At 43.5% G+C, this 21,646-nt stretch overlaps 1 protein-coding gene and 1 pseudogene across 16 annotated transcripts in view; one reads left to right on the top strand and one right to left on the bottom strand.

Moving 5' to 3' along the window:
- Positions 1-21,646, top strand: part of LMO7 (LIM domain 7) — a 219,648-nt gene that overhangs the window by 98,588 nt on the left and 99,414 nt on the right. For 13 of the 16 annotated variants that reach the window (XM_036011272.1, XM_036011285.1, XM_036011286.1 and 10 more), the window contains one exon: positions 13,814-13,920. In XM_036011272.1, the coding sequence (XP_035867165.1) occupies positions 13,814-13,920 (107 nt within the window). The other 3 variants (XM_028526480.2, XM_036011276.1, XM_028526482.2) reach the window with 2 other exon arrangements.
- Positions 1,623-2,382, bottom strand: LOC114508441 (annotated as a pseudogene).

Raw genomic sequence — 21,646 nt, 5'->3', positions numbered from 1 at the left:
CAGAAGACGTGTTTCTGTTTGTTTGGGCTGTGTCGTCCGGTGCGCCGCAGACCTGTGCGTGTACACGTGAGCTTTCCGTGTAGAGCCTGCGTAGTGTAGCAGCCCCCCAATCTTTTCAGCTAGTTTGTCTGTTAAACTGCTTAACTGGTTAGAATACTAATGTAACACATCGAACAACTTTACCTAATTACTTCTTTGAAATACTAGGAATGTTTACACATGTATTGGGTTTGTAAAGGATGCAAAACTTTCTTTTAAAAAAATCCTGAAGCTGACTTGAAGCAAGAAGGATGTCTTATGATTTGGACAAAAGTATGACGTATATTTTATATCATTTAAAAGTTGAAGGATAAGTCAATAGAGCATATTTTTTTTTTTTTTTTTTTTTTGGTCAGCTGTTCCAAGCCAGACCTCCCATGAAGTTTTTGTTGAAGTATCTCCACTTGTCCAGCAGAGGGCACTTTACACATCTCTCTCTACACAGTTTAGGGAGCAAATGTGGATGAGGCAGAAAGTGTCCACCTACCATCAGGAAAAACCCTGCGGATTTATCTTTGAAACTCACAAAAACATAGAGAATATAGGCTGTACCACAGTGTTTCATGTAGAAAGTATCAGTGTGTGTGCAGTCAAACAGGAAGGGCGGGCACATTATCTTGATCTTTGCCTCACTTCTCCCCGTCTTTTTTCCCTTCCGGGCCCAAGAATGGGACTGTGTTGAACTTTTTTACTTGTAGTAAGTGCAGCATTCATCTTCAAGTCATTTGGTTGAGTTTCATCTTCTCTAGCCTGTATTTACTCTTCTGCTCAAAAGCCTGAAACTAGGATATCTCATATCTCACTTAAGAGCAGAAGTTAGGGCTCAACCACCAGGAATGCTCTGAGATAGTGCTGCCCCGTCTGCTCGGAGCCTAGCCGCATTCTTTCCCTCCTCCCAGGAAGAGCCTGGGGGGAAACTCAGCCCAGGTGGGTTTTGCAGACTCCCTAGCCTGAGGCGCGGTGAAGGAAAATCCACCAGTCTTTCTTCCTTGAAACACAGTTGCTTACATCCATTTTCAGGAGAGCTGATTAAGACATCTTTTTCCACGGTGGCTACAACTAGTAACCTTTCTTTAAAAGGCTTCAGTTTTTTCAAAGGCATTGAAGTCCTAGATCTACACCTTGTGTCTCTTTCATTTTAATCCGTTCTGTTGGCTCCGGTTTAGTATCAGAAACATTAGAGAGGATTGCGTGTGCATGTGCTCACACGGTTTTTCAAGTAAACTTTCATCCTTGGAGAAATGTAACGCTTTGTACTTTTCATACATATTAATAGCCTTTGTTTTCTATCTCTCTTTCTGCCTCTGGTTCACGTTTGCTCTCATTTGTCCCAAGGCTGACAGGTAAAGAGGGAATGGGGTCTTCTAGCGGTGGTCATTTGAGAGAGAGGTGCACTCAGAAAGTCCTCACCCAAAAAGGATCATAAACCTACCAGGTTACATCAACCTGATTATCCCTAAGCTCTGGGGTTTTGTGATTGCCCGTGTGTTTTGTTTGCTTTTAGCTGCACCACATGTGTGATTCCCGGTGCCATTTTCTTCTGTCTGTGATTTTCTCAGTGACTCTGAGCTGTGGCTTCCTCCTCAGTTCCGCCGTGGTTTTCCTCCTCTTGCCTGATGTAGGGCTTCAAAGAAGTGTCAGAACACAAGGCCGCTGAGGTAGATGAGTGAGGACCAGAAGGTACTCTGAGGTTGAGTGACCCCGGGCATGCAGTGGAAGACCAGGTCGTCAATGACACAGCGTCTGAGTGGTCTGGGACAAGGTGATGAACGCGGCAAGCTTCCAGGAGACTCAGAAACCTGCCACTCGCAAGGCATTATAAGGGATTGTCACAGCATCAGGAACCACAGTTGTGAAACAGCCACCTCTGGCAACCGTGTCCTTGTAGGTGTGCAGGTGTGCAGGAGCACAGCGGTGGGGCGGTGCCAGCACAGGACGATCAGCTTCTGCCTCCTCAGAGTAATGCACACCGTGTCTCCTAATGCAGGAGCTTCTCACTTAGCACGAATGCATAAGCCCAGAATTTGCTAATAAGTCCTTTGCAAAAACTCTGGTCAAAAACCGCTTCAGGCCTCTGGTTGTCAAAATCTGTACCACACAAGCACCAGTTTCAAGAGCACCAAATGCACCCAAGACTGTGAGGGTCAGAGGCCAGGGCACTAACAGCTTCCTCAGTCCAAACTTGGTTCACTTGTTCACTAGGTGCCAGCTGCCACAGGTAAAGGCAGCATACAGGGTAGAAAACAGGAGAGATTTCTTCCAGGTTTCCCGCGTCCAATGGATGGCTTCATCCTCGCTGAACTGCTTTTTGAATTCATATTCTTACAAAGTCAACACTGACATGTTCACCGGGGCTGATCTCAGGAGTTCTTTTATGTTTTCTGTGTCTGTAGGGGCCTTCCTCCTCCCAGAGCCCACATCCACTGAAGGAGGAAACGGGTCCTGAGAGTCTGCCTTTCTTTCTTTCTTTTTTTTTTTTTTTACTATATTTTATTGATTATGCTATTACAGTTGTCCCAAATATTTTCTCCCCTTTCTTCCCCCTCCCCCCTTCACCCTGCACCCTCCAACCTTCCCCCTGCTTAGTCCATGTCCATGGGTTGTGCATGTACGTTCTTTGGCTTCTCTAGTTCCTAAATATTAACTCCCCTCATCTATTTTATGCCTGCCATTTATGCTTCTTATTCCCTGTACCTTCCCCCCATTCTCGCTCTCCCTTCCCCAGTGATAATCCTCCATGTGATCTCCATTTCTGTGATTCTGTTCCTGTTCTAGTTGTTTGCTTAGTTTTTGTTTTTGTTTTTTAGGTTTAGTTGTCGATAGTTATGAGTTTGTTGTCATTTTATTGTTCATAGTTTTTGATCTTCTATTTCTTTTTTTTTAGATTTTATTTATTTATTTTTACAGAGGGAATGGAGGGAGACAGAGAGAGAGAGAAACATCAAGGTGCGGTTGCTGGGGGTCATGGCCTGCAACCCAGGCATGTACCCTGACTGGGAATCGAACCTGGGACACTTTGGTTCGCAGCCCGTGCTCAATCCACTGAGCTATGCCAACCAAGGCGATCTTCTATTTCTTAAAGAAATTCTTTTAACATTTCATATAATAAGGGCTTGGTGATAACTCCTCCAACTTGACCTTATCTGGGAAGCACTTTATCTGCCTTTCCATTTTAAATGACAGCCTTGATGGATAGAGTAATCTTGGATATAGGTCTTTGCCTTTCATGACTTCAAATACTTCTTTCCAGCCCCTTCCTGCCTGTAAGGTTTCTTTTGAGAAATAAGCTGATAGTCTTATGGACACTCCTTTGTAGGTAACTCTCTTCTTTTTTTCTTGCTGCTTTTAAGATTCCCTCCTCTTTAATCTTGGATAATGTTATTATGATGTGCCTTGCTGTGTTCCTCCTTGGGTCCAATTTCTTTGGGACTCTTTGGGTTTCCTGGAAGTAAATTTTCTTCACTATATTAGGAAAGTTTTCCTTCATTATTTGTTCAAATAAGTTTTCAATTTCCTGCTTTTCCTCTTCTCTCTCCGGAAGCCCTATGATTTAGATGTTGGAGCGCTTAAAATTGCCCCAGAGGTTCCTAAGCCTCATTTTTTTGCGTTTTTATTTCTTCATTCTGTTCCAGTTGGATGTTTATTTCTTCCCTTTGTTCCAAACCATTGATTTGAGTCTTGGTTTCTTTCCCTTCACTGTTGGCTCCCTGTATATTTTGCTTTATTTCACTTTCTGTAGCCTTGATTTCTTCCTTCATTTTGCAACTGAGTTCAATTAATTCTGTGAGCATCCTGATTACCAGTGTTTTGAACTATGCATCAGATAGGTTGTCTACCTCCTCATCACTCAGCTCTTTTTCTAGAGTTCTGATCTGTTCTTCCATTTGGGCCATATTTCTTTGTCTTGGCACACTTGTTATATTGTAAGGGGATGGAACCCTAGATACTCACCAGGGTGGGGCAACTCTCTTTGGCGCATTGTGGCGCTGTCTGTGGGGGAGGGGTCAGAGAGGGAACAAAGCCACTAGCTCGCTCTGCCCCAGCCCCACTTTCCAATGAACTCTCCTGTGGGACAGGGAGTTTCTCCTGCCTTTGCAACCCTCACAGTATTTTACAGCTAGTGGTATTGAGCCTTTAGTTTCCTGGTCAGCCAGCCCCTCCTTGCCCATGGGGTCCACTGCCTTGCCATGGGTCCTCTCCCTCTGACTGGCTGCCTGTCTCCGCCCCCACCCCCTCCTACCGGTCTGGATGAATGTTTAACTTCTTGGTTGTCCGAGTTCCATGCAGTTTGATATTCTGGCAGTTCACATTGTTTATTGTTTTCAGTTGGTTGTTACCCTTTTTTGGTTGTGTGAGGAAGTGAAGTGTTCCTATGTACGTCTCTATCTTGGCCAGAAGCAAGTCTGCTTTTCTGACAGCTTCCATGTGATGCCAGTGACGACGGTGCGTGGACCACACGTTGAACAGCAAGAGGCTGGGGCAGCTGTTCTCTGATTTGATGGTGCATCGGCGTCACCTCAGCGGTGCCTCTATGTGCTCTGCCCACCCCAACGCCCACCCTGTGGTTCTGATGCTCTGACCAGGGACTGTTATTCTAAAGCGTGGTCCTAGCTCAGTTTCATTGCCTCACATAATGGTTACAACCTCTTGATGCTGGCACGCACTTGCTGCATCTTTGGCACTGTGGATTTCAGCGGCAGAGGGGGGGGTAGGGGCTTTGGTGTCCTTTCACAGACAGAAAAGGAATCGAGGTCGGCAAGTCTCTTGGCCTCAGGATAAATTAATCTGCAGTACCGTGTGCTCAGACTCAGAGGAACTGGATAATGCACTCTCTTTTTTTAATTGAAAAAAACGATCTCACTTTAAGTAGGCATACAACATGGAACCTTCCCAGGACAAACAGGCCGAAGTGAGCGCAGGAAGAACGTTTGATTCGCTGTGGGCAGCACTTCCTGCTGCTGTCCTGGGAGCTCCGGGTGCAGGTGTGGCCTGCGTGGCCCTCTGGCCGCCGTCCTGAGCACAGCTCCGCTGCTTCTGGGGATTGGTCAGGATTTGACCTCCAAGAACCCGTTTTCGCTTGTGAGAGCTCTTGCCCCGTGCACGCAGGGGCCCTGGTGTAAGTGGGTCTAAGTGGTTTGATCTTAGAAGTAGACAGTTTCTCATTTGTTGAAAGTCATCACACTTGAAATTTCATCCTTAAATGTACTTTTTTTAAGGTCCTCTTGGTAAAAATAAAAGTGACTTTGGGTAGGGTCAGAGCTGAGGGTGGTGTAGTATACAGTTGAATGGGGATTTAATTTTTTGTGCAACCAAATGATTCCATGTGGAAGAGAATAATTATAGATCCTAATGCTATTCAAGTAAGTTAGACTAAGTAAATTGACAGTGTAAATGACATTTACATTTTAAGCACGTTAGAGAAGGCACCTTTTAGAAAACAATTAATAGAGGTGAAATTTAGATAACATAAATTTAGACATTTTGAGGTGAATAATTCAGTGGCATTTAGAACATTCACAATGTTCAACCACCAAACGTTCCGTCACTCCCAAGTAAAACTCTTTACCTGCTAAGTGGTTTCTCCCCATTTTGTCCTAACCCCCCCCTCCCCACCCCCAATCGCTGGCAACCACCCACCTGCATTCTGTCTCTGTGGACTTATCTATTCTGGATGTCCCATGTAAGAGGTGTGTGTGATCTTTGTGTGTTCTTTTAGTTTGTATAATGTTTTGGAGGGTCATCCATGCTGTAGCACGTATCACCACTTCAGTCTTTTCTATGGCTACATGATATCCCACTGTATGAATATACTGCATTTTGTTTAGCTTTTTATCCGTTAATGGACATCTTAGCTGCTTTCTCTACCCTTTAACTATTGTGAATAGTGCTATTAATATGCACGTCTATGCATATCTCAGATATGAGTTTGGTTCCAGACCACTGCAATGAAAAGGGTATCACAATGAAGTGAGTTGTGATCTTTTTGCTACTGGAGGGTCTTGCTTACAGTTTGTAAATACTGCAACATCTGTGAAGTGCAATGAAGCAAAGTGCTATAAGGCAGTATGGTATGCCTGTGCATGGACTTGTCCAACATCTCTTTTGGATTCTGTAGGATATATACTTACAGAAGAGGCATCTTTTCATGGAGAGGAGTGGGAGTGTGTGGGGGGTATGGGATGAGGAAGAGGATAGTAAGGTAAAAAAAATGAGAGCCCTTATCTTGACTGATAAGAGCCTGTTCAAATATGATTAATTCAACTCTGGGCCCCTGACATTCTCCCCAGCTACTTCCATTCCCAGTGAAAGAGCAAGGAAACCCGCCTAGATGATGTGAGCACATTCTCGTGCTACTGCAGAAGTGCTTTCGGAAGGAGCGTGGGATGAAAGGCTCTGATGGGGAAAGTGGTACCGGAGAGCAGTGTTAGCAGTGAGCTGTGCTGGAATATTCATGTTGGTCTCATGTGCTCCTTCTCATGATTCTCTTTTCAAGGTTTATAATGGAGATAGAGAGGAGGGAAGACTCCGTAGAAATGTAGAATTCCATTCATGTTTAAAACAGGAAGGTGCTGGGGGGAGTAGAACATGGCCCTGCATTTGGGGCCGGGGGAGAGAGTGGGGACTGCTCTCCCACCTCCTCTCCTTCCAGGAAGGGAGCCCTACCACCGGCCGTGGTAGCTCTGGCAGAAGTGGTGGGAACCTTGAGTGGGAGGCACTGAGATGGAGAGCTTTGGTGCTTTGGGTGATCCTTGCTCTACAGTAAACAGCTCATCTCTGGTGTCACCTAGCCCCCTGAAGTTGGTGTTCACTAAGGACTTTCCATTACATTGTCAAGTTCTTGGGGCCGTTTTTATTCTTGCCTCGTTGGAGCTCTTTGTAGCATCGGACTCTCCCATCTCGAAACTCTCTCTTCCCTTGCTTTCCATGCCGCTTTTCATTTCTGCTCTTCGCCTCATTTCTCTGGTAGCTGAATCTTTTTTTTTCTTTCTTGACTCCTTCTTTTTTAACTGCCTCTTAAATATCAGTGTATGATTGTGAGCCCTTCTCCAGCTTTGCTTTTCCTAAGAGGGCTCATCCACATCCTTAATTTCAAGTTCTACCAATGTGTTTTTGATTCCCCAAACCACTTTAAAATCAGATACTTTTTCATGGGCTCTAAACCCAATTTACTACTAGCTGGACATCTTGAACTCAACAACTCTAAAACAGTTTACTTTTCTGCTCCAAATGATGACTATTCTGTATTCTTTATTGTATAAGTATTGCAGCCAGCCAGCTTTAAAATTGTCCCGATGATTCTCACCTGGCACTTATTCTCTTTTAACTAAAAATTGTACCAAATAAACTAGGCCACCAGAGAAGTATTCCAGGTGGAAAGTTGAGTGCTTGCTGCCCTGCTTCCTCCTGCTGATCCCTGTAAAGTGAGAGAGAGGGAAAGATAGACTGATAAACACGAGGACACAGGAATTGCTGGTTTTGAAAATTATCAGCCTCCTTGGTCAGGTGATGCTAGCATTGAGAAATGGCCTTCTGGCAAAGATCAGATTCAGAGCACTGGCTGGAAAACAAGGTCTAAAGATGAAGTTGAGGGTGTGACTGTAAAATTCTTTAAAGATCTTAGAAAGACCCAAAGCGGTGCCTTGGACATTTTTTCTAGTCCAGCAGTAGGGTTTCTAAGAAGCCTATGGGTGGGGTCCCTCATTGCCTCTGCTGAGCAAGGTAGGGAAGGGCTTCTTTCGAAGGGATTCATGGGTGTGGCTTTTCTGATCTACTGGAATGAAGTCCAGTAAGATTCACAGAAGACTAAAGGGTATTTTTGAGAGAATTGTATTTGCAGAAACACTGTAAACTTAGACTGAAAGGCACAGAGGATTACAAAACTAAGAGACCTTTAATTCCGCAAATTTTCGCGGGGAGGAAGCAGACTAGGAAAGCTAACACGGCTGCAAACAGAGGCCACCTTTACAGAAATGGAAAAATGATTTTAAGGGGAACCAAGGGTCCAGAGGGTAAAGCAAAAAGATCCTGAAGAAGGATTTCCTGGCCTGGGTTCCTAATGAGCGGCCTGCTGAGCTGTGCTTTTCAGGACTTCAGAATTTCTGTGAACCAGTGATTCCCGTGTGGCATTCATTTCTCGACACTTTGAACTGGAGTCTAGTGGTCACCTTACACTGGTCCCGCTGTTACATGTTGGGTGTGGGTGTGGGTGTGGGGGGCAAGTAAGTTGTTTTTTAGTTCACTGGCTTCAGGTTGAGAGCAACTGTGCTCAAGGGCTATACTTAAGGAACGATCCCTGAGGCACCTGGATCTTAGATGCTGAGATTCCATCCGGTGAGCTCAGTATAGAGGAATGAGAATTCTCCTCACCCTAGGGAGGGTTGGTGTACTTTGCATGGGGGAGGGATGAGAATCACTGGGGACAGAAAGTGAACTGTGGTCTCCAGCCCCCAGGATGGTCCTCGACAATTTTAACCTCCTGTTTATGTTCCTGTGTAGCCCTCCCACATTGAATGGGGCTGACCTATGTAACCGGCAGGGTGTGAGGACACGCTGGAGTGCCACTCCAAAAGCTAGGCTCTGAGGCCGGGCGGCTTCCATCTTGCCTTCTCGTGGGTCATTCGCTCCATCTAGCAGCCCCATGGAGATGTCCATTTCACAGAGAATGGAGGCCTCCCGCCAGCAACCAGCCCTGATCTGCCAGCCACCTGAGTGAGCTGCCTTCGAAGCAGCTTCTGGAAGCCTCCAGAAAGCCTTCCGATAACTGCAGCCCCACCTGACATCTCATCTGCAACCATCCAGTTTAGGCCACTCCCAAATTTCTGACATTTAGGAACTGTGTGAAATCGTAAATGTTTATTGTTTTAAGCCGCTGAGTTTTGGGATCATGTTCTGTGCAGCCATAGCCAATCTATAGAAGTACTACAGTAGACCAATACAGCTCTGGGGAACTTTGTAAACTTTTGTGGCTTCCTCATCTTGCCTCAGTGGTTATAGCAAGTACTGTCCCTGACTCATTAAGCTCCTTTTCTCCAACTTGCCCTGGCCCCTCCACCCCGCACCTGTTAATGAAAGCCCTCAGAATTGATTCCAGTCCAAGCTGTGGAGAGGGGGTTTCAGTGAATATGAAAATCTTCAGCTATCCTGCTTTTTGTGTTTATATAGTGTTTGTTTTTACTCATAGTCACAGAAAAACTTACACCTAAAAGGAGCTATTGCACATATTCAGGGATCATCCTATTGGGTACTTTATTTTTGAGAAGCCATTTTTGGCCCTCAAAGTGCAGGAATTATAGATGTTTAGAGCAGGCTTTTGACCTGCAGTATTTTATGTAAGCTGGGCTATGTCATGTTTGTGGGAAGGGCTGGGCTTGCCTGCCCTTGCAGGCACAAGTGTGTGCCCTTGGTAATGGGCTACAGCCACAGGGTTGGTTACTGGCAGAGCTACCTTGGAGTCCTGGCTTCCTGTCCAATGAGATAAGGGTTGTTTCAGACTTGTCCTTTGTTCTTACTTTTATTCATCTTTGCTAGTTTCAAGTGAAAATAATCCCATTACACGAGGACTATATGCTTCCCTGTTAAAATGTTAAGCTGGGTGTGGTTTCTTTGCCAGACATGAAAATTTTATAATTTTGTATCTTCCCTTAGGCAACTCTCTGAAACCTCATAAAGTAAATTACAGTGGGCTCCAGTCCAGTGCCCATGGTTCAGTCACAGTTCTGATCCTAGTACAGCCTGCTCCTGCTGCCTAGGCCCTGTGTGGCTTGGTTTATGAAGTCTGTCTGTTTCAAACAAACTTGGGCATCATTAAACTATTTAAAAGATTCTACTTTTTAATATAAAGGCTTTATTTAAAATTAGAATTTTTTCTTGTTAATCGTATTTTTTCTTTGTTCCCAATGAAGCTTAGTCACTTTAGAATTTAAATGGTTTCTTTCTGAATACTTTGGATGGGGTTTGAGGCATGTGAGGCTTTATCTGTCTTCATCGACCTGTGCATATTTGTCAACTGAATGCATTCTATTATGTGTTTGTAAAATGTGTGAAGAATTATTTTGGCTGTCAGTTCAATAGGTTTACTTTTAGCTTAACTTTGTTCGAATGTTTTATACTATTTTAAACTTTCACAACCAAATAGAATTTGTCGGAAGGCTTTTTTAAGTGAAATATTTCATTGTTGTTCTATTATAGTTGTCCCAATTTTTCCCCCTTTGCTCTCCTTTGCCCAGCCTCCCTCCCCTCCCTGCTCCCACAGTCAGTCCCTACCATGCTGTCCATATCCATGACCATTCCTACATGTTCCTTGACTAGACCCTTCCCCTTCTTTCCAGCCTTGTTCCCCTCCCTGTGGTTGCTGTCAGTCTGTTCCTTGTTTCCTTGCCTCTTGTTCTATTTTGCTTGCTTGTTTGTTTTATTAGGTTCCACTTATAGATGAGATCCTATGGCATTTGTCTTTTACCACCTGGCTTATTTCACTTAGGGTAATATTCTCCAGTTCCATCCATGCTGTCGCTAAGGGGAGGAGCTCCTTTTTTTCTCCTGCATAGAATTCCATTGTGTAAATGGACAGTTTTTTGATCCATTCATTTACTCATGGGCACTTAGGCTGCTTCCAGCACTTGGCTATTGTAAATTGTGCTGCTATGAACATAGGGGTGCATAGGTTCTTTTGAACTGGCTTCAAGATTTTAAGAGTATAATCCCAGCAGAACTGCTGGGTCAAAAGGCAGTTCCATTTTTAGTTTTTTGAGAAAACTCCATACTGTTTTGACAGTGGCTGCACCAGTCTGCTTTCCCACCAACAGTGTACTAGGGTGTCCTTTTCTCTACAACCTCCCCAGCACTTGTTGTTTGTTGATTTGTTTATGGTGGCCATGATGACCCGTGTGAAGAGGTATCTCATTGTGGTTTTAACTTGCATCTCTCTGATGGCTAGTGATGCTGAGCATCTTTTCCTGTGTCTCTGGGACCTCTGTATGTCCTCCTTGGAGAAGTGCCTGTTCATGTGCTTTGCCCACTTTTTAGTTGGATTGTTTTCTTGCTGTTGAGTCATATGAGTTCTTTATATATTTTGGAGATCAAACCCTTGTCTGATGTATCATTGGCAAATATGTTTTCCCATTTGGTCAGTTCCCTTTTCATTTTGATGATGGTTTCTTCAGCTGTGCAGAAGCTTTTTAATTTCATGTAGTCCTATTCATTTATTTTTTTTTCCTTTATTTCCCTTGCCCTAGGAGATAAATTAGCAAAAATATTGCTGTGTGGGATATCTGAAATTTTACTGCCTATGTTTTCCTCTAGGACTTCTATGGTATCATGGCTTACATTTAAGTCTTTTATCCATCTTGAGTTTATTCTGGTACGTGGTATAAGTTGGTGGTCTAGTTTCATTTTTTTGCATGTACCTGTCCAGATCTCCCAACACCATTTATTGCAGAGGCTATTTTCACTCCATTCTATTCTCCTGTCCCCTTTGTCAAATATTGACCATAGAAACTCTGGTTTATTTCTGGATTCTCTGTTGTGTTCCACTGATCTATGTGTCTGTTCTTATGCCAGTATCAGACTGTTTTGAATACAGTGGCCTTGTATTATAGTTTGATGTTAGGTATTGTGATCCCTCCTACTTTGTTCTTCTTTGTCAAGATTGCTGAGGTTATTTGGTGTTGTTTTGGTTCCATATAAATTTTTGGAGTATTTGTTCTAGATCTATGAAATATGCCATTGGTATTTAAATAAGGATTGCACTGAATCTACAGATTGCTTTGGGTAGTGTGCACATTTTAATGATGTTTCTTCTCCCAATCCATGAACAAGGTATATGCTTCAATTTATTTGTATCTTCCTTTATTTCTTCAGTGTTCTATAATTTTCTGAGTACAGGTCTTTTACTTCCTTGGTTAAGTTTAGTCCTAGGTACTTTAATTTTCTTATTGCCATAGTAAATGGGATTTTTTTTCTTAGTTTCCCTTTCTAATTAATTGTTGATGTACAAAAATGCCTTCGATTTCTAAATATTGGCTTTGTATCTGTGGGAAGACTTCTTATGGATTATTTTTCCTTTTTGGGTATGTGATTTGCTTCTTACAGGATTTGGGGTACTGGTATACCAAACATTTACTCTCATCTGCATGTCTGAGGGCAAGTTATAGAACCATTAACTTGAATCATTTGACAATTGCAAATAATATAGTTTCTAGAAATTATGTGAGCTTATCAACAAAATGATCACTTTTCTACCCCTGGAATTTTGCCAAAACTTTATTTCCCGTTTTTCCATATAAGGTCAGATAAAATGCCTTTCATTGAGCTGTTTAACTTTTGACTTGTAAGTTCCTTTAACTTTTGACCTTATTTAAAATGAATCATGGCTTTCAGCTTTCAGCTTTCAGCTAGGTACTTTGCACCATCTTTTACCGATAGTGCGCTAGAATAACCTCTCACCTCTACAAAGCTTTCTTTTTCTATTCAACAAATGTCCCTGAGTTTCCTAGCAATCAGCATTGCTTTTCTCTTGCTATACATCTGCTTGCCCTTTTCCTAAATCTCCTCACTCTTGAAGAAGCCAACCTATGAAATTCAACCCCTTCATCTTTCTCTTGTTACCATTCCCTCCCACTTTGCCAGCCCATCCTGCCTTTTCTCCCTGTGAGGATGAGCTCCTCAACGTGGGGAAGGAGTAGTGGCCTCTCTTCAAGGGATAGGCTGTCTTCTGGTCCCTACTTGTCTTGGCCAGCTGGTAGGGAGGGAGCTGAGGTCTCAGGGAGGTCCTAAGGCCCACCCATAGATGTGCTGCCAGCATGCCTGAGTGGGTGAACATGTGTTGGCAATGCAGGAGGCAGCTCTCTTGCCTGAGAACCCTGATAAAGCCAAGGTTAGAATCACATGGGATCATCACAAGCTCAACCTTGTAAAGGGTTTTCTGAAGAGGAGTAAAGGTGGAAACTCAAGCTAATTTGGCTCACCAAGCGTGTGTCTCTGAAATGTAGCCGAATGTAAAACAGAATATATTGTAACCAGTGTCTGTGTAGCAGCTCACATACATGAAAAGCACTGGTCCTTCTGAATGGGTGATTTTGGTTTTGAAACTGGAGACGAGGACAACCTAGATTTTTATTTCTTGGAGGCAGTTCCTGAGGCAGGTTGCAGGGCGTTGAGCAATGTACCACACCTAAACTATGTGATTTAGCCAATGAACACTAAGCTTCTCCTGGGTCCTATAGTATGGTTTCCCTGTCTGTCAAGAGCCGGCTCAGCAACCAAACCCAGATTCCAGGTGTGGTATTCCACAGTCTTTCTGTAATTTGTAATCATAGAAACAGAATGTTCCTCCTCTTATTTCCTCCCTGCCAACAGTTTCTGGGTGGGTGAATGTCAGTAGCTGGAGTTATTTTTAAAGAGGAGAGGTGAGGCTTGTCGTGCTAAGCTGGGAAGAGGGCGTTTGTTTGCAGAGCGGAGCTGACATCAAAGTGTAGATTGCTGCTCAGTGGCTAGGCACTTGTCCTGTAACAGGTAATGTTTAACGTGCCGGTCGCAAAGATCACAGAGACAGCGTATGCCGGGGTGCAAGAGAGCACCACGTTTATGCTCTTAAAGACTGAAAAGCTACACACGCCTTTTTTTTTTTTTTTTTTAATACATGTATTCATCGGTCTTGCTGCCTCCTTTTTTGCTGGCTCTTTGGACTTTGAAGCCTGGAAGTTATATCATAAAAATTTTGTAACCTTTGTCTGAGAGAGAGCTCGTCTAAGCAATCACTTTCTACTTCTTTTCACAGGATAATATAAACGTTTTCCTGAAAGCTTGTGAACAGATTGGATTGAAAGAAGCCCAGCTTTTCCACCCTGGGGATCTACAGGATTTATCCAACCGAGTCACCGTCAAGTAAGTTTCACTGGCTTGTTATGTATTTTTTAAGCTGAGGGCTTGTAGCTTAGGTGAAAAGAATTCCTGAGAGTTCATGATTACTGAAACATCATTTCTCTCTCTGGCTTCCTCTGTTCTCAGTCCAAAACAGACTGCTTGAAGAAAAAAAAAGCAGCTTAGGGACTGTGACTGTGAAGCTGTCTGGAATCGATAACATGTCGCGGTCTTATTTTAAATCTCTGCACTAACCGAAATGGCAGTTTATAATGTAACGCCTGCCCAACATGGTAGTGTTCGGTTGCTAATGGTGAGGATACTCATTATACTTATGAAGCTGATTTAAAAGTTATGTAAGAACTTACAGAGTAAAAAAATTATTTAAAGACAGTTTTTGTACATTTGGAATTGAGACATAATTGTTAACATGAAAATGGGAGTGGGGCAGTGATAAAGCACAAGTGCCTAGGACCGATACGGGGAGCTCATGAACTTGTGAATTGTGGCTTGTCTTTTTAAGAAACGAAGTTTTTTACTCTTTTAATAGTATGGATGAGAAAGTGAAAGTGAGGGGTGGTGAACTTGTGTAGGGGATGCTGTTGGGTTGTAGATGGACAAATGGTGTTTAGGTGTACCTATGATTTCGGGAAATCTGGTTTTGAGCTCCTGTGAGATTTCCCCTCCCCCTACAAATCTAATTTGCTTTCAGTGAATCCGAATAAAGTCATATAAAGTCACATAAAGTCATATAATATAAATACGACAGGGGAATGATTTAATTTTGTGGTAATGACTGCCTTTTTGTACCATGGCTCCTAAATCTGATTAACATTTTTCCCCAGAAAAAAAATAAAGTGTTCATCTCTAGAAATAATAGACATAAAAAAATTAGTTTCTATGATTTTAAAGATTTAGTTTATACAGTTAATATCCCTGTTGCAATAGCTTCCACAGTTATTAAAAATTGATTGTAAAATCTTAAATATAGACAATATTTTTTCCCTAAAGAAAACCTTATAAATACATATCTTTTATATTACACATTGTCTTTTAGCAGTATAACCTAAAATCCTGGGTAAGATTACTCTTTTCAGAGCCTAACAGCACATGTTTATAAATGAGCAAGCTGTGTTGAACCCACATGCTGTAGTTGTGTTGAATGGGTCTTTCTAAGCCACAGAGCAACGATAAGTGCATGGCAGGGTTGTGTCTGTCTGCATTTCTGATTCACTGAAATAGTCGAGAGATCCCGAGTTTCAGCATCAGAATGGCATGTTTACTTCCACAGTAGGCAGGGTCATGTTTAATTTCCTTGAAAAATAACTATGGAAAAACTTGTTTTACTTTTCCTAATCGTCATGCTCTCCTAAGACCTATCTGATGGGCAAAGAAATTTTTGACTTGGAAAATCTTCTTAAGTTGCCGCTGTCTATTAAGAACAAACCCCTTGAAATCATACTGTTTTGAAACTCGATAGCCCATGTTTGAGTAGGCTGCAAACTAGGCAAAACATGTTTGTTGGCTCCTAGTCCCAAGGGTGCTCTGAGCAAAGCTTGCCCTGGAGCCTGGTTTGTGGAATGTTGGGTCCAAAGTGTTTAGGAAAAAATCCTGTCTGGGCCCAGTTATCAGCGAGATTACTGACGGACTGAAACCAGGAGGTCACATAGCTACAGCTGTCTCAGGAAGTATGCAGAACAACTTGTTTCAATTGAAACCACAAGGCCATAAAAGCAAGGTGTGCCTAAGTAGTATGAGCGAGAGCCTGGATTCTGCCTAAGAATGCTTCCCCTGACAATGCCATCTAGTTGGACTGATTGACAGGGGGTCAAGCCAGACAGGAGGAAGCTGGCAAATGGCTTCCTAAAAATGTTTGTTGGCCACAGCTCTTACGCCCTGAGATAGCATTCTTATAAAAAGGAAGCAGGTTTAAAGGAAAGCAAATGATGGTTTACTAAATAGTGTTAGGGTGGGCTGTGAAAGAATTCACAAAGAGAAGAAAGCCTAGAGAGTCAAGTTTTTACTCATTCTCCAAGAAAGGAGAGGGGCGTGGTGTGGAGAGATAAGCCAGCGTTGGGGGTTGGGGGCTTTGAGCTTTTTTTAGACTGTAACTGGATTATAAAAGGGTGGGAGGTTGCTCTTGTGTGGCCCCTGGGCAGTTGGGGCGTGTCTAACAGAAGGCTGCAGTTGTCCCAACTTATCTTCTGCCTGTGGCTGTAGGAGGGGCTAGTTCTGTTCTTGCTCCCAGTGATTTCCAGTCCTGGGGACAGACTCAGAAGAGTAAAATGGCAGTCATGTTTAGCAAGGTCACAGGCCTGCTAGGCAAATGGTGCCACAACAGCAAATGGGGCTGACTTTATCCTTTCATTCCCCTCTCTCGTTTTAAAATGGATTTATTCTTAATGACCTGGCCAGGTTCTGGTTTTGGGGAGTGGGGACAAAGGTCTCTTCTTTAACTACTTCAGGTGGGCTAGGGCTGTAGAGCTGTCCCTGCCTGTGGGTCCAAGTATGGGACATTGAGGAGAAGGGGGTGGGATTGGACAGCCTGAAAAGCAATTCCAAGTTAAAAAAAGCAATTCCAAGGCAGTAATTCCAAGTCAAGAGATGAAAGAAAAAAAAGTGAAACATTAGGTTGGAAGAAAACTAGGAAACGTAGGATTTAATCAGTTTGTGGGTAACAATTGGACATTGTGATTTCCATTGAAACACAGTTTCTTTCCCTAGAATCATCCTCACTTTATCAAAGAGACTTCATTAAGTCCAGTTTCCATGTGGCCTGATTGATTATATGCATGAATACAACAAGAATAGTAATTGATTATATAGGCTCCTTCAAATTTGCTTTGCTGGAATTTTCACAAGGAACCTTCAGACTGAGCTTTCGTCAGCCCGTCAGGGCACAGAAGCCAAGACACACAGGTGCCATCTGGCTTTGCCTGAAGTATCTATTAGTTTGAGTGGATTTCTCACGTTTTTGAGGCCTCTAAAGTGTCTTGAGGTTCCTTCTTTGCCATCTTTCAGGAAAGCAACCGTCACTCCTCCCTACCTTGAAAGACTGCCATGTACCACGTGACGAAGCAAGGTATCAGGCTGTTTCTCCAAGGGGCTCTAACTGGCTTTAAAAGTCAATCTTAATTCCCTAAGGCTTTCTGGTGACACCAGAGTCCAGGCTGACTCTTTCGATCATGACATTCCCCAGACATAGACCTGGTTATTAAAACCACTTTTTGAAAACTGGTGCTATTGTAAAGATACCAGATTCTTATTGGGTTTATGCAAACAAACAAATTGCCATGAAAATAATATTCACTCATTAAGAGCTGCAGAATTCTGGAGCGATTAGGTAGGGAGAAAAGTGTAAATGTTTCAATATTGCTTATGAGGATAGAACTTGTAAATTGTTCTAGGAAAAAAACAAGTTTCCTTATATCTGGAAACCAAAAAGATTTAAAATTAGTAATATTTCGAACAGAGTCGTAAGAAGAACAATGATCTTTAGTTCATTTAGTCCCATATAACCAACATTGTTTGTCTTGATTACTGGCCAGTATTCCCATGGCCTACTTAGATGCCCGTAACTTAGAGTAAGTCAGTGTCTCTTTCACAAACCCATTCAAAGGTACATTTGCAAATGTATTAGAGTAAAACAGTGACTGTTCCTAAAATGACCAGATTTAAAATGACACGGTTATAGATTTGATTAAACTGCAATTCATAAAGAACTTTGCTTCTTTGTAAAATATAATATTTCAAGATGACAATTTCTTGATAAGTAATAATTACTATGAGATGACATAACAACAAAACCCATATTTTAATTTTTTTAAAGATTTTATTCATTTTTAGAGAAAAGGGAAAGGTGGGAGAAAGAGGGAGAGAAACACCAATGTGTGGTTGCCTCTTGAGCACCCCCCACCAGGGACCTGGTCCACAACCCAGGCATGCACCCTGACTGGGAATCGAACTGGTGACTCTTTGGTTTGCAGGCTGGGCACTGAATCCAGAGAGCTACACCGGCCAGGACATAAAGCCCATAGTTTTAGATTTAACATACACTTTTAACATCTATAAAGACCTAATAGTATGCAAGGTTTTAAATACCATACAGGGCTTACTGGAAGTGGGCACTGAGCATTGGAAACAATTCGTAATTTCCAATGTGTGGGTTACAAATACCCAGACTGCCACTGCTTGATGTCCCCAGAGGGACCCGTCACCCTTGGCTTGTCCAGCGTCATGGACAGGACGCCTGCTACCCCTGAGAGCTTCCTGCTTGAACTCGATTTTAAATCTTTCCAATTCCTCCTTGAGGCAGGTTGAAATTTGTATAAAATCTATTTTGATAAAAATATATGTATACTAATAAAATAGCTTTTATTTTTCTGTTTGGCAGAGCTTCCCATGTAATTTTGGGCATATCAAATTGGCCTAATTAATTCAAAAACTTTTATAAGGACAGAGAATAAATCCTTGAGGTATTCCAGGGGGCCCACTGGAATAACCCAAAGTCATTTCTCAGTTTTTAGATTAAACTTTGGGAAGGTTGTCAAATATACTTGAGATTATAATATAAACTGCAAAACAACATATTTTTGTTAAGAACTCTAAAAGACATTAAACTTATAACTGGTTTTCATATCAAATATTTTGCCCCAATCAAAGGATCCTGTTTATGTAAGTACTTAATATCTTTAGGCTGATAAAAATATTACACCCTAGTTATGCCATCCAAGAGGCAGAAAACACACCACATGTAACACACAAATACATGTCATATAAGGCCTGAACACATAAAGACTGCATGCGTAATCTGAAATACTAATTTTGATAGAGGAAGCATAAGATTTATTTTTTATTTGCTCTTGCCAACTTTTAAGAAAACTGGGAAGGGGATGGAAGGTCCTCAATGCCAAGCAAGAAGACCTGTGCAGATGGACTCTCAGTAAAACCTTGAAGGACTGTTAATGAGTGGGGGAAATAATGCCTGGCTCCAAGGAGTCTAGCAGCAGGGAAGAGCCTGGGCGGGGCAGCTTTGGCCCCTGAAAGGTCAGAAACTTGATAACAGAAGACACTGCCCCAGAGGGAGTTAGAGTCGGCCCCAGCAGAGAAATACTGAGTTTACCCTGTGCCTGACAGTGACCTCAGCGATGCCCTGGGTGAGGATCTCCCCCACTCAGACAGGGGACTCGACTCCATGCTTGCCCGTGGATGTGTTTACCCCAAGCCCTGCGGGTGACTCTTCCAATGAGCAGAGCACCAAACAAAGGGCAAGGAATAGGTTCCTTGGAAAGTGAGGGGTGATTAGTTCCTGACTCACTGGACCCTGTGTCCCTGGTGCTACCTGGGGACAGTTGTGTAGGGTGACTCTGTGTCCTTACCTTCTATTTCAGCATTGACAAAATGCATCTCTAAGAAGAATTTATTCCACAGCTGATAGGTAGGTTTCCCCACACCCACTAGGGCAAGAGAAAGTGTAATGGAAACCCACTCCAGGTGCCACCAGTCCAAAGAATGTCACCAGAGGGAAATTCGGTGGAGGAAGGGGTGCTGGAGCCTGAGCTTTCTTTTTTCACAAACTTAAAACTTTCACAGCCTTCAAAACCTTTCTGCAACCTTCACAAACTTTTTTACCCCTTTAGAAATTAGCCATTTTTAGAATAACTCACTTTCATTCGCTGTCCTTCAAAATCCCTTCATGCCTTATGCCTTCTGTTATCAATACCATCCAAGTTCTTTCCGACTTCATTTGAACTTAACTTTTAGAAACCTTAATTTCCCACAATGATTAACAAGCCGGCAACCAACATTCCCTAGACTGATTTATGAATGCGTCTCATGACCGTTAGAAACAGGCTCCTCTACTGGCAAACACCTCTCACTTTCAAGAAACGCACCTGCAGTAAAGCACGGGACATCTACCTACACCCCCAAATCCACTCCACAGCCTCTTTGTAACGAAAAGCCAAAAGCAGCTCTGGCAATCTACGTTTCGGTATTTCATGTTATTTCAAAACGCCTAGACATTCAGTAACTTTTATCAGAGTTGACTAATTTAGAAAGGAATAGTGCAACATTGATTTGCTCAGATATAGCTAAGGTTTTTCCCCTTTTGATAAGAATTATCTCACCACAATTTGTATTTTAAAAAATGGCCTAGACAAGCATTCTTGAAGAAGACCAGGGGTTTGCATTTTAAAATGTAGGGAAAGAAAAGCAACCTTCTCCTAGAAGTCTAGAGGGGCTTTGGTTTCCTCAGGTGAAGGGGCGGCAGAGCATCTTGAGTTTCAAATGCCACTTTTTTCTCTGCACTCAGGGACAAGCCCAGCTGTCCCCAGGATTTAGCAGCTCCCAGGTTTCCAGGAGGACACTATAGAGTGGTTTACAGTGAGGGGGGGAGGGGTGAGATTTTCTCCCCCTTCGGACCGTTGTTTTACTTAATTTGGGCATAGTAGGGCCAAGCCTACTTCCAAACGGGGTTGAATGAGGGACTTGGGTTAGGCAGGTAGGAGACAGTGTCCCTCAGCTGGGCAATATTGATTAAAAAGCTTGGCCTTAAGGGATTAGAGTGCGGCTCAGCTGAAAACAAGAATGGGGGGTGGGGGAGGTGGTAGAGTGAGGCACATTTGACTGCAAAGGCGCAGTTCGGAGAAAGGCCTGGAATCCCTGCTGAAGGTTAAAATCGAGGCTCCTTCTCTCAGTAACTAAACCTAAGGAGAGGATGCAGTCAGCGACAGCACAGGTCGAGTTGGAGGTCAGTATTATATTTAAGAGACCCGTTCACGGGCCAGACCTCCCGGTCCCCCAGTTTATATTGAGGCCAGGCTGTGTCGCAATACAAAACCAAGCACTTGGGATTGAGGTTGTAAGTCCCAGAGCTTTCAAATTCTTACGCAGACCACCCAATGGGGAGTCCTTGGGCGGGGTCGACTGGGTGCTGCACTAGGTAAGAACTACGAAAAAGAAAAGGGAAGGATATCTTAGGCACCAGAACTACCCTAAGTGGGGGGTGGGGAGGTTTGAGGAGGGCGTCTCCAATTCAAGTGACTCAGTGGTCTGCAGCCAGAGCTGAGCATCCTCCAGCTGGAGGGCAGACCCAAGGGCAGGGTCTGCCTCAGAGCCAGGCGTCCCTGGGCCCTGGGAACAGTGGACCAAACTGCCTGAACCCCTCGAAAGTGACAGACCCAGAACCAAGGTTTAGGGCAACGAGACAAGGGGTCAGCTATCACTTTCTGTAGGATGTTTTCGTCGCCAGGTTCAGAGAGACTTACGGATCGCCGGCCGTGAAGGTGAGTGAGGAGGGGGCTGCGTGCAGAGTCCGGAGAGATGGAGGAGGATCAGAATCCTCTCGCAGAGCCTCGCGGACACAGGGTTAGGGGGCTGGTGGGGTCGAGCTTCCGCTGCCCGCTGCTCCCCGCGTTGCAAAGCTCAGGAGGCCGGAGGAGAGGGAGAAATACAGAATGTCCCCATACGGGCCACCAAAATGATAAGGGTGGTCGGTGGCGCGGGCTGTGAAAGAATTCACAAAGAGAAAAAAGTGTAGAGGATAAAATTTTTATCCAAGAAAGGAGAGGGCATGGCGTGGAGAGATATACCAGCCTTGAGGGGTGGGGGCTTTGAGCTTTTTTTGGACTGTAACTGGATTAAAAAGGGGGTGGCGGGGGGGGGGTCGCTGTTGTGAGACCCCTGGGCTGTTGAGGCGTGTAACTCGGGGCTGCAGTTCATTCCAATGCTTTCTCCCGCTTGTGGCCGC

Source organism: Phyllostomus discolor, chromosome 11 (genome assembly GCF_004126475.2).
Source record: "Phyllostomus discolor isolate MPI-MPIP mPhyDis1 chromosome 11, mPhyDis1.pri.v3, whole genome shotgun sequence".
NCBI classification, from domain to species: domain Eukaryota; kingdom Metazoa; phylum Chordata; class Mammalia; order Chiroptera; family Phyllostomidae; genus Phyllostomus; species Phyllostomus discolor.
Note: the sequence above shows the minus strand (reverse complement) of the source record. Positions and strands in the feature narration are given on the sequence as shown.